Source organism: Symphalangus syndactylus, chromosome 16, assembly GCF_028878055.3.
Source record: "Symphalangus syndactylus isolate Jambi chromosome 16, NHGRI_mSymSyn1-v2.1_pri, whole genome shotgun sequence".
In the NCBI taxonomy this organism is placed as follows: Eukaryota; Metazoa; Chordata; class Mammalia; order Primates; family Hylobatidae; genus Symphalangus; species Symphalangus syndactylus.
The window spans coordinates 88,770,519-88,787,482 of record NC_072438.2 but is presented as its reverse complement, the minus strand read 5'-3'; the positions used below and the strand labels follow the sequence as shown (position 1 = coordinate 88,787,482).

The 16,964-nt window shown below is 40.8% G+C and overlaps 1 protein-coding gene across 1 annotated transcript in view; it reads right to left on the bottom strand.

Annotated features, from left to right (window-relative positions):
* DNAH5 (dynein axonemal heavy chain 5) overlaps nt 1-16,964 on the bottom strand; it is a 319,657-nt gene that overhangs the window by 239,788 nt on the left and 62,905 nt on the right. Inside the window, exon 3 of the mRNA XM_055246049.2 lies at nt 2,770-2,904. Within this exon, the coding sequence (XP_055102024.1) occupies nt 2,770-2,904 (135 nt within the window). The remainder of the gene's footprint in view (nt 1-2,769; nt 2,905-16,964) is intronic.

The window sequence follows — 16,964 nt, the reverse complement described above, 5'->3', positions numbered from 1 at the left end:
TACATGTCTCACCATAGTAAAGATTCTGTTCAAAAAAGTAATTTCATGAATCATAGAAATATTTGCTACTTATGCACATTTGAAAAGCATTGTCCATCCATATTTGCAAATTCCCTAAAGTGTTGAGCTGTTGAAGGGAGATTTAAATAGAGATCAACTGCAGATAAGCTTCAGTCAACTGCAGATAAGCAAGAACAAACCTTTCAAAACTTAGTCTAACACTCTAGAGATAATTAATATTAAATTGCAATAATCACCAAAGCTGCCATGAGAACATATCTGACTATGAACACAGCTTCCAGCAGCAACCTGGCACTAAGCTGGGACTAAGAGTCCCGTCCCTGAGGCTCACTGTAAGTCTACAAGTCAAAAAAATGGTCTGCTACCAACAGAAACACTTCTTTTAAATAGTCAATAGCACAGTTTGGAATTCATATGAAAATAAAATGATAAAATCCACACACCCATTAGGCATTAGGATGGCTACCACCAAAAAACAGAAAATAGCAAGTGCTGGTGAGGATGTGGAGAAACTGGAATGCTTGAGCACTATTGGTCGGAATGTAAATGGTGCAGCCGTTGTGGAAAACAGTATGAAGCCTCCTTAAAAAACTAAAAATAGAATTGCCACATGATCCAGGAACTCCACTTCTGGGTATATATCCCAAAGAACTGAAAGCAGGGTATCAAAGAGATATTTGTATACCCATGTTCATAGTAACATTACTCACAATAGCTTCCATAAAAGATGAAAGTGACAGATAAAGCGAAAAACAAAATGTGGCATACATATACAAGGGAATATAATCCAGCCTTAACAAGGAGGGGAATCCTGGCACATGCTACAACATGGATGAACCTTGCAAACCTTACACGAAGTGAAATAAGACAATCACAAAAAGATGAATACTGCCTGGCTCCACTTGTGTGAGGTACCTATGGAATAGTCCAATTCCTAGAGACAAAAAGTAGAATGAAGGGGTTGCCAGGGGCTGGAGGGAAGGAGGACTGTAGAGTGGTAGTTTAATGGGTACAGAGTTTCTGTTTTTGTAATAAAAAGCATTCTGAAGATTTGTTGCACAGTAATGTGAATGTACTTAACACTAATAAACTGTACACTTAAAATGCTTACGATGGTGAATTTTATGTTACGTGTATTTATTACATCTTAAAATAATGTTTTTAAAGGATAAAATCTAGCCTGAACAATTAAATGTGAAAAATAAGTCCCCTTCAATTTCCACCATGATTGAAGATGCCACAGGGAAGAGGAGGAAGGACTCCCCAAGATTCAATTCTAGGCCAAGAATGCAGCGAAGGGCATGCTTCCATCACCGCCAGTATTGAAGCTCCTATCCCTCCCGTCTGTGCTTGAGAGCCTGAGCCAGATGCTTTCTTTAAACCTCCAGGTTCTGGCATTCCTGGGTTCTGACCTTGACATAGGAGTTTAACCTGGGATCCCTACAGAGCTGAACTTTTGCCTGCTTCTTCCCCTTGCATATTCCCAAATCCAGACGTCTGAATTGGGAAGCAGGGTGGAGTTAAGCATTTCACCTCTGGAACAATCTCCCCAAGTGGCCCTCTCTGCTTTTATGCCTCCATATTCTGGGAATAATATTATCTACCTCCTGGTATTATGAAGATGGAAATGAAGTCATAGATGAAAGGGACTGAGAACAGGGACACACACATGGTAAACATTCAATAAGCGTCAGCTATGAAGAGAAGGAGAAAGAGGAGAAGCACATTTCCGCAGCTCCCGCTTGATCCATCCTGTAGTTTACCCATTTTTGTTATCCATTCTTAATTGTTCTCCAACTCCTACTAACCCCATCAGAGTAGCCCAGCAGGAAGGAATGAAGCCAGTGGTGTGCCGCAGATGGCTCGTACTGGCCCAGGATATCCAATGGATCATAACTCTTTCCAACTCAGCATTTCATAACATGATGATAGTAGTTTGGAACCAGCCATTGTGGGAGTATTTACACCACAGAAATTAGCAGATGCACAAACTAGTACCTCCCTGCCTATTTCCTCCAACCTTGCCCAAAGCCAGTTGTTAAAATTTACAAGCCTACCACTGAAAAGAATTCCCAATGGTGTGGCACCCTGTCAACAAAAAGGGCTTGTCTTCTTTCTTTTTTTTCCTAATGTCTAATTAGGTTCTTTTAAAAATCTTCAGGACTCATCATAGGGCTGCTTATATCCTTTTCTCACTGCCCAGGAAATTATATCTTCCCATATTTTGGCCTTCCCCAACCAAGGTCAAACACAAAGCAAATCACATCCCCAGTTTTAAAGAAAAATTGTAGCAGAAGACGGGAACCAAAGCAAGCAGGTTAGGAACAAAAGAAAGCAGGTTCAGCTGCCAAACCAAAGTGAAAGCCAGAAAATCATGGCACAAATCCAGTGCCCAGAACAGGGGAAATGCATAAAAGATGAATCGGCAACTTGAGAGGAGATTCTGTTCCCTGGCTTTACTTTCCAAAATGGCATGAGAGCCCAGCTTCACTGGATGTAGAGAGATGCAGACAATGCCATCAGAATCACAGAACTCAAATGACAATTATAAGTGCCCCTATTCAACATGGAGAGCTGGAGAGCTTTAAGCTCATTCTGCAAGCCCCAGTACAGAGTCAGAATGGAGTCCTGTCCACATTAAGACAGGCACCTCCCTTGGGCACAGCATGGGATCCTGCCACAGGACCGTGTCAACAGACCATCTATGCCCTCCATAATCAAGTCAGTGAGAAGTCAAACGCATCCCACCTGATTCCCTTCAAGAATGGCATCCTCCACTTCGGTTTTGTTCAGGTCCAAACAGGAAGCCACAATTGCAAATAAGTAGCTATGCCTCCCATCCAAAAGAGCCCGCTTGGCTTCCTTCTCTTCCTTCAGTCTTTGCTAAAAGAAAAGAATAAAAATGTTACATGGAAACTGCTGTTCTCAAGTGGATTCATTCTGTAATAATTTCATACAATTGTTGTTTTTTCAAGTCTTAGGTATCCAGATAACAGCTTAATGGTACCGATTTTTATGTACTATCTTCTATTTTTAGAAATAATTTGTTTCTCTGATGAAAATAAAGCATGCTCATTGTTGTGAAATTGCATAATACAGAGAAGCCAAAAGAGAGAAAAATCATCTGCCATCCAGAAACTATTACTGTTAACATTTTGTTCTAAATCTTTACACACTTATTTCTATGCATATATAAGCATTCAACAGAATACCAAAAAAGAGATCTCCATTTTTGTAAATATTTTCCTAAGCCATTAAAGTAATATTTTTCTACAGTATCTCCCATTTTTATTGTTTATCTACAGCTACATATTTGGTCTTGAAATTAACTTCTGAATACCATTGCTTGCTCTTTAACTACCAACTGTTAATTACGAGAATAAGGCATGCTTAATGTAACCAATGTTGGCAGTTTGAAGCATGCCTTTCCTTATACTGTATGATCATACAATCCTATTCAAACATATGTACACACCTACATTTACATCGTATTATAAAATGTTTTCATGCATTTCTCCCTTAACAATACATCACGGACTTCTTTCTAGTTTAATACAGACTATTCCATCCTGTGTAATAGCTGCAAAAATATTCAGTATGAAGGTACCATACTTTATTCAACTATTTTGACATGGTAGACATTCGGCTTCCAATTCATTCTTGGAATAATACATTACCTTTAATGCCAACCAGTAGCTCCCATTGGGAAGAGGAAAAGTGGCCCCTCTGGATCCCTTCTTTTAATCAACAAACGTTTGTTAAACCCCTAATATGTGCCAGCACTGAAGAGGCTAACACTACCTGGTAACCTCAAAAAAGCTCATGGCCTGGCTGGCAGGATGTGAGCTGAAAATTTAAATATGACAGATGGCATAGCAGTTGCCGCAGGGGCATCAGATTTATGGGTCTCCAAATGCAGGGGCATTTATGGGTCTACAGAGAAGGAGCAAAAAGAAGGGTCTCCCACTCTAGCCTGGAGTTGATAAGGGGTAGAGGTGGGGATGACAGGACAGCTTTCAGGAGGAGGTGGCTGAAGCCTAGCATTGAAGGAGGGTTGGTCATACTCCTAGGACAGTCGCCTTTCTGCATACCCAAAGGCTGAGGCGCACACTAAAGCACATTCTGAAAACCACAAGGCAGCCAGGATGCGTGAACTAAAAAGGACTAGGAAAACATAATAGGAAATGTGAAAAAAGTCAGATCACAAATATTTTTTGAGCCACATTACAAAGTTTAACTGTTATGTGAAATCCACGGAGAATCACTGATGAGTTTCAAATCAAGAGATATAGGTGTTTAGCTGTCCGTGCAGCACTGAAAAATCCATCATTCTGGCAGTAGTGTGGAAAGTAGGCTGGCGTGATGCATGCCCAGAGGCAGTCAGGTGGTGATGGTGGCATTCCCAGACACTGGGTTTATCAAGAGAAAAAGGTTGAAGCAACATGATCATAAGTTCAGCTTTTGGATGTGTAAGATTTTGAGGTGACTCAATACACAGGTGGACGAGGCAGACAGGCCACTGGAAACGTTCAAGGGGAAATGGCATTGCAGATACAGATAACATGCAGGTTCTCAATTCAGCACAATGACTTTATGAGACAGACCATTTTTGTGAGGGGCAGTCCTGTGCAATCTGAGGTTTTCGCAGTGTCTTTGGTCTCTAACTTCTAGGTCCCAGTAGCCCCCACCACCAACTCCTGAGAATAAAAAATGTCTCCAGACATTGCCAAATGGCCCCTGTGGGACAAAATAACTTCTCCTGTTCAGAACCACTGATATGATACAGACATATATATAGATATAGACACAGGCACATACAGACATAGACATACAGAAGATGGTCAATATAAAAGCTACAATGTCAATCACTGTGAAAACAATGTGGTACCTGTTGGAGTTGTGCAGTACAGAACCGGCAAAAGTACACATCAACAGCTCTTTCAACCAGCAGGTGGTATGTGCATTCAATAAATATTTGTCAAATGAATGAATAAATCAAAGTTTAAACCATGAGTGCAGATATGATTTTCTAACAAACATGTTGAAATGAAAACACAAAAAAAAAGTTAAGAAAACTGGAGACCACCAGTATCCCAGGAGCAAGGAGAAAAAGAAGTGCAAATAAAGAAAGCTAAGGATGAGGTTGGGCACAGTGGCTCATGCCTGTAATCCCAGCACTTTGGGAGGCCAAGGTGGGTGGATCACCTGAGTTCAGGAGTTCAAGACCAGCCTGGCCAACATGGCAAAACCCTGTCTCTACTAAAATACAAAAATTAGCCAGGCATGGTGGCACGTGCCTGTAATCCCAGCTACTTGGGAGGATGAGGCAGGAGAATCACTTGAACCCAAGAAGCAGAGGTTGCAGTGAGCCAAGGTTGCACCATTGCACTCTAGCCTGGGTGACAGAGAGAGACTCTACCTCAAAAAAAAAAAAAAAAAAAAAACCTAAGGATGAATGTGCAAGACATAGAAAGGAAATCAAGAAACCATAGTATCAATAAATCATGGAGAGTGACCAATAGCAACAATGCTATACAGGATTGGTTGGGTTAATTAGGATATCTTTAGGGATTGTGTTTACAGGATGGTTGCAGCTTCTCGCAGCTCTTTTGCCGTGTGACTGTGCCACTAACCTGTCAAGAAATAGACTGTATTTCCCCTCCCCTTGAATTTGGCTAGCCCTATGGCCAGTTTTCACCAAAAAAAAATCTGAGGGTAAATGAGATGGGACTTCCTAGGCTAGTTCTTAAGAGATCTTCACCTTTTGCCTTTGCAGTTAGAATGTTGCCTCAGAACTCAGCCACATAGGGAGACCACATGGAGGAGAACAAAATCTTCCGGTCAATGGTACCATCTGACCTTCTAGCTGACCCCAGCACCAACTTTCAGCCATTTGAGTAAGCTGTCTTGGATGTTCCAACCTAAGTTTCCCCTACAGATGACAGCAAGCCAGCCAATGGCACCTGCAGAAGAACCACCCAGCAGAGCCCAGTCACTCACAGAATCAAGAGAGATAACAGATGATTGTTTCTGTTTTAGGCCCTTAAGTTTTGGTATGGTTTGTAATGCAAAAATAAATAATAGAGTAATTTTGTTAGAATAATTTCATTGGTTGGACAGAAATAAATATAGACTTGAGAAAAGGATGATTGGGAAAACAGAAATATAAAAATGCTGAATATAAACTACTTTTTCCAGAAACTTGACTATAAAGGAATAGTGTGTGGTAGTAATAGAGAGGAAAATTTAGAGTCAAGAAAGAATTTTTTAAGGTACAAAAGACTTATGGAAAAGCAAAGATGAAAAAGTTGGAGATTTCAGAGCAATTGAAAGGTTATTGCTAGACCTATATAATTGACATACATTTCTCTGAACTTGAAGGACTACCTATCTGAGAGACAACTTTGCTGGGGAGGTGGCAAGAGGCAGGATTCAGGTTTAAAAAATAGATAATCTCTACCTGTTTTCTCACCATTTCTTTAAAAAGGAACATGTTAATTCATTCCATAAACATCAAATAAAAGTACATTTAAAACTTTTTTCAAATGTCACTAAAGCCAGGACGATGTCCTGTTGTTTTGAATTGTTTTCTGCCTTCCAGGCAGGGAGAAATAAAAGACTTTTATCTAAGTGATCACTCTAAGTTTGTGCTAAATATCTTTAGCAGCTTGAGAACTCAGAGGTCAACTGGGGAGCCAGGAATTCAGCAACAACACAAAGAGATGACAAATGCTTGGTAGCCAAAAATAAAAATAAAAGAAGTAGACAGCCAGAAGATTCAAGATGTAAAGGAACTGAGGGCTTCCAAAGAGCACAGAGATTTAAAAAAGATTCTTCCATGGCAAGGAACTGAGGGCTTCCAAAGAACACAGAGATTTAAATAAGATTCTCCCATGGCAACACATTACTTCATAACCCAATTGTTTCCGATTCCAGAGGAAAAAATATTCAAATGAAAAAGAGGGAAATCACTCCGTAAAATAGAACACTAATTATTCTATTTTTACTTAAATATCACAGGAGAAAGAAACTTCCAAAGCAGCTTTATTTATACAAAGCTAATTATTGACATATTTTTAAGTAAATGTTTTCAGAAGTTATTTAATATATTTAAAAGCATGTTAAGACTTGAATATATTTCCTTATTTAAACTGATTGTTCTATTGCCTGAAGACAAGTAATATGAAGTCAACCCTAGTGTCATATAGATGAAAGGCCACAATGTTTATCAATCTCAACTTTCATTGCATTACATTAAGGTATCCTGGGAATATTGAGATTGTTTTTTAACTATAATAAAAAAGTCAATAATGTCAAACAAATATTTAGTAATTAGAACAGTGCACTGTCAATCCACAAACCTAACCCTGCAGCTTTCTGGCTGCTAAGGAACTGCAGCAACAAGCAGTCAGGTGACTAGTTCTTTGGGGGTTGGCTTCTCCTGCTGGCCTTTGAAACACCTGGACACTTGGAAAGTGAAGGCAGACAGGGATTAAGAAGGCAGGAGGTAAACTATGTCAAGACTTTTCTGGAGTCCTATTAAAATTGTTTTGCATTGCATGAACAAGCACCAATGGATAGGGGTGGGGAGCATGGCCAGAAACCTATTCAATGTCCAAGGAAATCTAGAGCAGTATTAAAACATTGCGGCAATTTGTGATGTTATTACTGCCTTAGAATGGGAGATTGGCTAATGTACTACCTCACAAGAAAGGAGGTCTGCTTCCCAGGTGGCCAATCTCCCATAGACAAAGGAGCACTGATGTCAGAATGAGGTGGTAGGTTCTAGTCCCAGCTCTGACACTAATTGCAAGACCTCACATGTTTTCATTTAACCTCTCCAGGCCACAATTTCCTCAACTACAAAATGAAAGTGTTGGACTAGGTGACAGCCAAGGTTCATTCCTTCTCCAATATGTGGACTACTTCTCATGCCTTCAAACGTTTATACAATCTACAGACTCAAAATTTTAAAATATAAATCCTAATGAATACCCCAAAAAGCTCTGTGACTGTCTCAAAACTAACATATCCATCTGATGTTTAAAAAATACTAACATTTGCCTTTAACTCTGTGGAACCAAAGTCCAAGTCTGCATGTTTATATACACAAACTGTATAAACTACACACATGATCAGTCTTTCATTTTGTCTCTAGGCTTATAATCCTCAACTATACGGCAGACCTTATAGAAATGAAGATAAAAGTAAAATGGAGATAAAAGTCCCAACTTGAAAGAGGTTTGTGAGGGTTAAATTGCATGCAGTTTGGTGATCACACTAAATCAAACAGCACTCGAATTAAAATGGCATGACCAAGGATTTCACCCTGGACATCGAAATGTAAGTGAAACAAAACATTTTCATAATGATTTCTTTTAATTGTACAAATGTTTAAGCTTCCTCCACCCTTATGAAGCTCTGCCTTCTTGGCAGGTTTGTTCCTGACACAGATCTACTCCACTGACCCCATTGGCAGCCAGCAGAAGTTGATGGAGGATGGGGCTGTTGGGTCTGAGAGTTCTTTTGTGCCTAAGCAAGGACATCTTTTCCCAGACCCTCTTGAAGTGTATATTTTGCATTGTTTGCCCTGGTTGCATTGCCAGCTTGGTTCTGTTAGTCATCATTTGCTCACTATGTTTTGGTTTAATTGTCACAAAATCCCTATGAAGCAGACATTATTACCTCCACACCAGGAAATCAAGACTATGGACCATTAACCGCTTTCCCAAAAGCACACAACTAAGAAAGTGGCAGGGCTGGGAATCAAGCCCTTGCTGTCCACAGGACCAGACCAAGACATAGGATGCCCAAAGGCAACTAAGAATTTTGCATAACTTCAAACTGATATTCCATAAGCACTTTTTTAAAAATACGCACTTAACAGTTATCTAGTGTGCTCTAGCAGGAGACCCCACACAAGGGTTATACGAGGAGTTGTAGATGGAGACCAGTTAACTAGCTCCCATTTCCTGAGTTATATCGGTGATATTTTAGTGCCAGTGTGGACTGGTACCCAGCTGCTTCCAGCTGGGATGCATGTATTCAGTTCTCACTGCACTCCTGTGTCTCTCAGAAAATGGTGAACACCCTCACCCCATCTTCTACTCCTGAAAGTGTCTTGGAGATTAGTTCCTCATTTGGGTAGTCAGTAGGTGAGGCTCCAGATTCCCCCTACTCACTGCTGCTTCCACCTGACAGCATCACTGTTATCTACATCATACTGCATATACCAGGGCCTCATACAATACCTTTGCACAGGGAAGTGGTTAGGGAAAGGAACGGGTTCTGCAGCCAAAGAATATTTTGTTGTTAAAAGAAAAAAGTTTTTCTAGATGACATGATTAGCTTTGTTGCACGTCTGAATCTGAGAAAGAGAAAGCGATCTGACTTAAGGAAGTTCAGTTGCACACATTGAAATGAATATATTTCTATTTGTTTGATTTGAGTATTTTGTTCTTTATATATGTGTATACATACAGTGATGTAACAAATATAATAGAGTATAATACAGGTTAAAATCCCCATCTGAGATAATTGTAAATAACGTACTCTATGAATTACAGCCGTTCTCCTATCCCCATCCAAGGCTTCCCCTTCTATGGTTTCCATTACCTGTGGTCAACCTTGTTCCAAAAATGTTAAATGGATAATTCCAGAAATAAACAATTCATAAGTTTTAAATTGTGTGCCCTTTGGAGTAATGTGGTAAAATCTCATGCCGTCCAAATCCATACCACCTGGGATATGAATCATCCCTTCATCCAGCATCTCCATGCTGTAGACATTACCTAACCATTAATCATCAACATCATCTGCTCCCAGCAACCAATCATTGACATCATCATAGCTCAATGATCCAGGATCACCCAAAGCACATGGTCCTCCTGCTACACCATCAGATGGTCAGTAGCAGCCAAACACTATATCACAATGCGTACGGCATTCACCTCACTTCATCTCATTATGCAGGCTTCATATCACCTCACATCAACACACAAAGGGTAGATACAGTACAATAAGATATTCTGAGAGAGAGAGACCACATTTACACAATTTTTATTACAGTATATAGGTATAATTGTTCTATTTTATTGTTATTGTTGTTGTTAATCTTTTACTGTGCCTAATTTATAAGTTAAAGTTTGTCATAGGTGTATATATGTACATATGTATATATGAAAAATGTAAATACATAAATGTACATATATATACATATATATGAAAAAAACATAGTATATATAGGGTTCAATCCTACCCATGGTTTCTGGCATTCAGTGGGGGTCTTGGAACATATTCCCCGTGGATAAGACAGAACTACTATATGGTTAAAGTTCCTTATCTTAAATAACTAAATACATCCATGACTGATTTCCCCTTGGCTGCCAATGTCAATCTCAAGTCCACAGATAATTGATCATGTGATGAGAACACAGTGCTAACGAAACCAAGGACATGGATTTGATCATCTTAGGCCAGTTAATTTCACTTTATTTCACTTTCCCCAACTGTGGATGAATCAGGACAAATTCATAAGCAGAAAAAGAAAATTACTCAAAGTGCATGCCTGGCTGAAATACCTGGTTATTGGTAAAATATATATTTCTTTTCTTTTTTTAAAGACACCCAAATGGTTTAGTTCTCCTATCTGCCACATATATTACCTGATCCTTCTTATCTCCTGAGCAGTAAAACAAAGTAAATAACAAGAGAATCTCATCATTCCTACAAGAGCACCAGCTTTACAGGGAAGGGATGTTTTCCATTTTGATTTATTCGATAGCACCAGTGTTAACAACAGGCCCTGGCACACTGAAGATCCTCAATTAATATCTCTAAATAATTTTAAAATTATTTTACAAGTCACTCTCAAGTAATTACGGGCTGGAACAAATTATTCTAGACCAATGTGAGTCCACAATTGCAGAATCAAAATTAAGCCAAAAGGATCCATGCTGCTGTGCCTGGAACGTAAATGACTACACAGAATTCTCCCCTGGGTAGGATAGTAGCTCCCCCTCAATTTACAGCAAATACAGCTAACCTTGCTTTACCTGTCTCCCATTTTATTTTGTTGAAATTAGAGAAACTGAAGGAAGCAGTTCTCTAACTCATTTACCCTTAGAGCCCTCTATAATCAACCCTATTTCCCTGTCTTCCCACAGAGAAAAACCTCCCTCTTTGTCTTCCAGCTTTTCTGTCTCAACCCACAGGGCCCCCGTCTCCTTTCCCAGCCTCTCTCAGAGAGAAGAGGCTGCTCTGTGATGCTTCCCAAACCAGCCTAACCTGCTCTTTAATTGGCTGGGAGAACCACAATTTAGAGACTCTCCACTCCTAACCGTACTTTTCAAGTCTCGCCTTTTCTGACTCCCCTTTCATTTCATTTTTTCCCAGTGAAGGGCCACAGCTGCAGAGGAAGCATGGCACCTCCTTCCAGAATTAAGAGCACTTCAGTAAAGTGGTTTCAGGAAAGAAAAGAGACGCCACGCTGGCTAATCCCACTCACAGCAGGTGCTTTAGTGAAGCCCTCCTTTATTTAACAAGAGCCACACTCTCCCTCTATTGCAAACAGATAGCACTTAAGCTATGGTACCACCCATTTTCTTCTGTCCAGGGATAAACTTTGGCATCCTGTCTATTTTTGCTGGAGTTCCAAGGCCTCTAGCTCTCCCTGTTAACTCACTCCCTTACCTATCATTCCTTCCAGGCAAATAAAGAACTCTCTCTTTAGCATTTACGATGTGTGAATTTTTCACCCAGACCAACCCCAAATCTGCTGTAGGCATATCCCGGTGTCCACAGCCTCACCTACCCCGACATTCCATCATCCAAATTCTAACTTAGAGTCTGTTTTCTGCACACCACATTTCTGGACCTGAAGTGAGATTTGGTGGACTTTCACATGGCCATATACCCTCTTAGTATGACCAAGTTCTCACTTGAGGTAGAAACTTAATAGACAAAGCCCAAGGACATAAATTTTGGGATCTTCTAACTGTAACTTCTCCTTTTCTCCTTATTAGACTTGTGCAAAAATTGAATGATGGAACAAGTTCAGCTCTAAATTCCATGGCGTCTAGAAGGGTTTTTCCCTGCCATCTCACAGAGCACCGCACTTAGTACAAAGTAGGCATTCAAGAGAGATTCGTGGAATGGATAGGTTTTGCACATACAGTTACATTCCCCTAGGGTCTAGCTATGGCACGATAATGATGGGGTATCTTTGGGCCTTAACTAGTTCAGGCTAGAGAGTGCTCGGTGGGCCTTAACAAGCATCACCAGGACAGGCACAATGGCTCACATCTGTTATCCCAGCACTTTGGAAGGCTGAGGCGGGAGGATTGCTTGAGGCCGGGAGTTTGAGATCAGTCTGTGCAGCATAGCGAGACTCCATCTCTACAAAAATTACAATTAAATGCGGTGATGCATGCCTATAGTCCCAGCTATTGAGGGGGCTGAAGTGGAAGGATTGGTTGAGCCCAGGAGTTCTAGGCTGCAGTGAGCTACGATGGCGCCACTGCAGTCCAGCCAGGGTGACAGAGTGAGACTTTGTCTCTAAAAATGGAAAAAAAATTTAAAAAACAGACAATACCTCTCTCTTCCCAGCTAAACCCTAGATCCATTCACCTTCCAGTGCTCTAAGGAAATGGTTTTGATATGCTCTATGTGAAATTTGTTGACTTGGCCAAACAGGTCTGGGCCTGATTAACAGGACGCTGAAAATGGTTTGGTTAATTTGCCAGAGAATGAGAAAACTGACATCTTTTCAGATTTCAAAAGATAATCTGAGAGCAAAGGTTCTTTCTGTCTTGGCTTCTACTAAGCACCCCACTGGAAACAATGGCTGCCCCCTCCTGCAGAGCTTCTCAGCGGGAGAGGGAGGTGTGTGCTCTCTCACCCACAGCTTCTACCCACAAGAGATTCACTGGTCAGAGAAAACTTGCAGCAATCTGAAAGTTCATGAGCAACAGCATTCCCTAACACAAATACATACAGCACCAAACAGGAACAATAAGCATTCCGCTGCAGTGGGGAGAAGGCTTTTCTCCATTGTAAAACCAGCTTTGCAATTAGGTAAATTTAACAGTCTAGAGGACTACCATCTATCTTTCAAGTTATTCTTTTTTCTGGAAGTCAACAGTCAACCAACAAAGTTATAGACTTCAGTTTCATTTCAGGGAAGTAAAGAAAAACAGAATTCACAAGTCTGGGATTCATGTCCATCGTACACCTGTAACTTGGTACTAAGCATTCTTTATCTCTGAGAAAAGCGGAAAAAAGACAGACATCAGATCTGGACCATAATTTTTGCAAATGAGCGAATGAATATATACACAATAATTTCAAGTTTTTTAATTGAAAATAATGTGTGTTTATTATACAAGAGAAGAGATATATGGCTTGACTTTGTTTATGGTACATTTGGTTGTTATTGGCATGATATTTATGTATAAAGTCAATTATTACATTACAGCAACCTAATTATAACATAGCATCATTGCAATAATAGTTCCAGACCTTAGCGTGGAATTTAGTTAAATATATACAGACTAGTAGTTAAATATATACATACTCATAGGTAGTCTGGAATGTTTCTCATTGGTCATTTTTGATCATGAAGTTATAATATAATAAGCTATCTTATCAGCTGACAAAGTTTCTTCACTTGGCCAAACTTTAGTCAGGTTCCTGAATCTTCTCCTAGGCCCATCTGTACACTTCCTTGTAAAATCTAGTTTTAGCAAAGAACTCTGCTAAGTCAGTTAACAAGAATCCCCTGTAAAGGGTACTGAATATCTGATCACCTTCAATCACTGATTGGGTTCCTCATCCCCCACCATCCCCCACGTGCTCTCATCCCCCATCCCCCACGCGCTGCCTCATCCCCCACCATCCCCCACGCGCTGCCTCATCCCCCACCATCCCCCACGCGCTGCCTCATCCCCCACCATCCCCCACGCGCTGCCTCATCCCCCACCATCCCCCACGCGCTGCCTCATCCCCCACCATCCCCCACGCGCTGCCTCATCCCCCACCATCCCCCACGCGCTGCCTCATCCCCCACCATCCCCCACGCGCTGCCTCATCCCCCACCATCCCCCACGCGCTGCCTCATCCCCCACCATCCCCCACGTGCTGTCTCATCCCCCTCCATCCCCCACATGCTGCCTCATCCCCCACCATCCCCCACATGCTGCCTCATCCCCCTGGCCTTTCTTCAGCAAGAATCCTGGTAGGTCGTCAGTTTAGCCAGAATCCCCCTCCCCATTGATGTCTCCTCTAAGCACTTTTCTATCCACTGACCCCTGCCCTGCTCCTTGGCTACAAATCCTCACTTGACCATGCCATATTCACAGTTGAGCCCAATCTCTCCCATCACTCCCCAGATAGGTCCTCATACCTAACTCAACGATCCTGAATAAAGTCTTACTTATCATGCTGTAACAAGTGTCATTGAATAATTTTTTTCTTTAACACAGTGCACTAAGTAGAAACTGTGTAATTATTTACATAATATACCGTAATGCTATTAAGGTAATTCTGTTAATATTACACTTCAGTGGAGTGAACCAAACCAGCATCCTAAATATATAATTGAAACCTCCAAAATACTTGACTTACTCTCAAAACATAGTTCATGTCAAGGAAGAATAATTCATTAATTATACCTGAGATTTTATCATCAATTGTGGTGTTTCAGACTTGGTACTGAAGTACAGGAAAAATGTTCAGACGTGTGAAATGTTTAATTCATTCAACTGATTCCACAAGCATATATTAAGGACCAAGCATATACTATCAACCAAGCTGTGTTAAAGAAAGATTATTTTAAAATGAAGAGAACTCACAATCTAGCAAGAGAAAGAGAAGTGGACAAATGTCATTTCACTACAGTGATGTGACAAGGATTGTATAAGACATCGAAGGAAAGTGCTGACAGGGTACAGGAAGGAAACTCGCACCTCCTCCTCAAAGTGTCAGGGGACGCTTCTCAGAGGAGGTAACACTAGCACTTGGTCTTAAAGAATAAGCAGTGCATGGACTGGCTGGAGTCAGCTCTTCCAGAATGGTCTTCTAACTCTAGCAAGCAAGTTCAGGGGCTTGGCTGGAAGACGTTCACCTTGGGAAGGATGCGTCAGAATCTTGTGGCTTGGGCAAGTGAGGGGTGGCAGGTGGTGGCGTACTTAGAAAATTCAGAGGTAGCATGCCTGCTCTTTTGTGGTAAAAACAACAGGCTGGGGGGATCGTGTGAGCTTCTGGGGATACACAAAAAGACACAGTGATCAAGCCCAGCAGGAAGCATGGGTTAATGGTTGAGAACTGAGTCCTAGAGAAACCTCCATTTTCTTCTGACATTAATTGGCAGTGGAAGAGGTTTCCAAATCCCTCTCTATGCATTTGCATAATAAAAAGCTGCTGAGCTGAGCCCTATGCTAGGGAAGCTCATTCTTCAATGTGACTTCCAAAGGCACAGCCTTGCATCTCACCGTCTGTGACCTCATTTTCAGGCATATAGAACAGGGGAGTGATTTCAAAGCCTAAACCTTGCAGCCTAGAATCTGCCTTAACTATTTCTAATCACCAACTAAAGTTTACAGGTTTGAAAGAATACAAAGTGCCCAAACCACCATGAATGTGTTTTTTACCCCAGGAAAGCATCTTCCCAAAAGATGCAGCATGAATTTCTATGTGCATAGTTTAAGTGGCAATGTGTAGAAAAGCCTACAGATGCAAAATGTTTTTTATTTAAAAAATGAATAGCCTATGCACCATGTGAACATTAGTTAAAAAATGTGTTTCTCACAAATTCATCAGTGTGTGACTTTGAACATTTTTAAGTTTTTTTTTTCCACCCAGGTGTGACAGTTGATAATCCAAAACACATGTGCAAGGGTACAGACAACAGCACCTTACCGTTAAAACTCGAGTGACACTCTGCTTCCAGAGCTGTCTCCTCCCAATCCTAAACATTGTAGCCGTGCATGGACAGGCTGGAGTCAGCTCTTCCAGAAGGGTCTTCTAACTCCTGGCAGACCTGCTCAACGCCCAACAGGCTTCCAAATGGAAAGTTTTCTGGAGGACCATCATTTTACTTTCACGTTTCTAATTTACATGTATTATTCACTACATTCACAGAATAAAAATTAAAACTCCACTTATACCACTCAAGCTTTTCTCCTAGAGTGTCTGCCCTGGGCCTCTCCTCTCTCTCGAAGCCTGGTGTTGTTAGGGTAATACTGTTTATATGCTATACAGTTGAACCACGCCTCTTAATCATGTTTATCAACCAATCAGAGCATTTTAACTGCTCGGTAGCAACACAACTCCTTCTGTTGTTCAATTAATTCTCTTCACTGCCCAATAATAAGCATTGAGTCAACAGTGATATCTAAATAGTTTCTTTGAACAATGAGAAACTTTAAACCATATCAAATTAGAAATCCGAGAAGCCACAGCTCTGAATATATTGTCCACGTCGAGAAACTCAGTCTTCCTTTGTCTAAACAACTTTGCAAGCACGATGCACTGCCAGCATTGTGACTAATTGTGACTAATTGCCAGATAGGTTAATTGTGACCCAAAGGAGCCATTTTTTCCCCCATAAAGAACAAGAAGTCTATTTCATATGCAAATAGCAAACCATGTCCATAAATTACTTGTGCTCACACAGTTGCACATACACTTCAGCCAAGGTAATTTATCCTATGTGGCTAAACATCCTGATCATCCTAAATGTGAAGACGTAATGGGAAAACACTGCCAAATGCTTTGAGAGATCTCTCATGTATGGTTTGTCCCATCGAGATGAATAAAAGGCAGGACATTTAAGGTTGGTCTTGTTGAATCTAGAATTTAGTCCTTGGAATTCACAGTCCAGCAACTCAAATCCTAAAAGGTCATCCAAGGATAATCAGGAAATTGGGAACTCATCCTGGTAACAT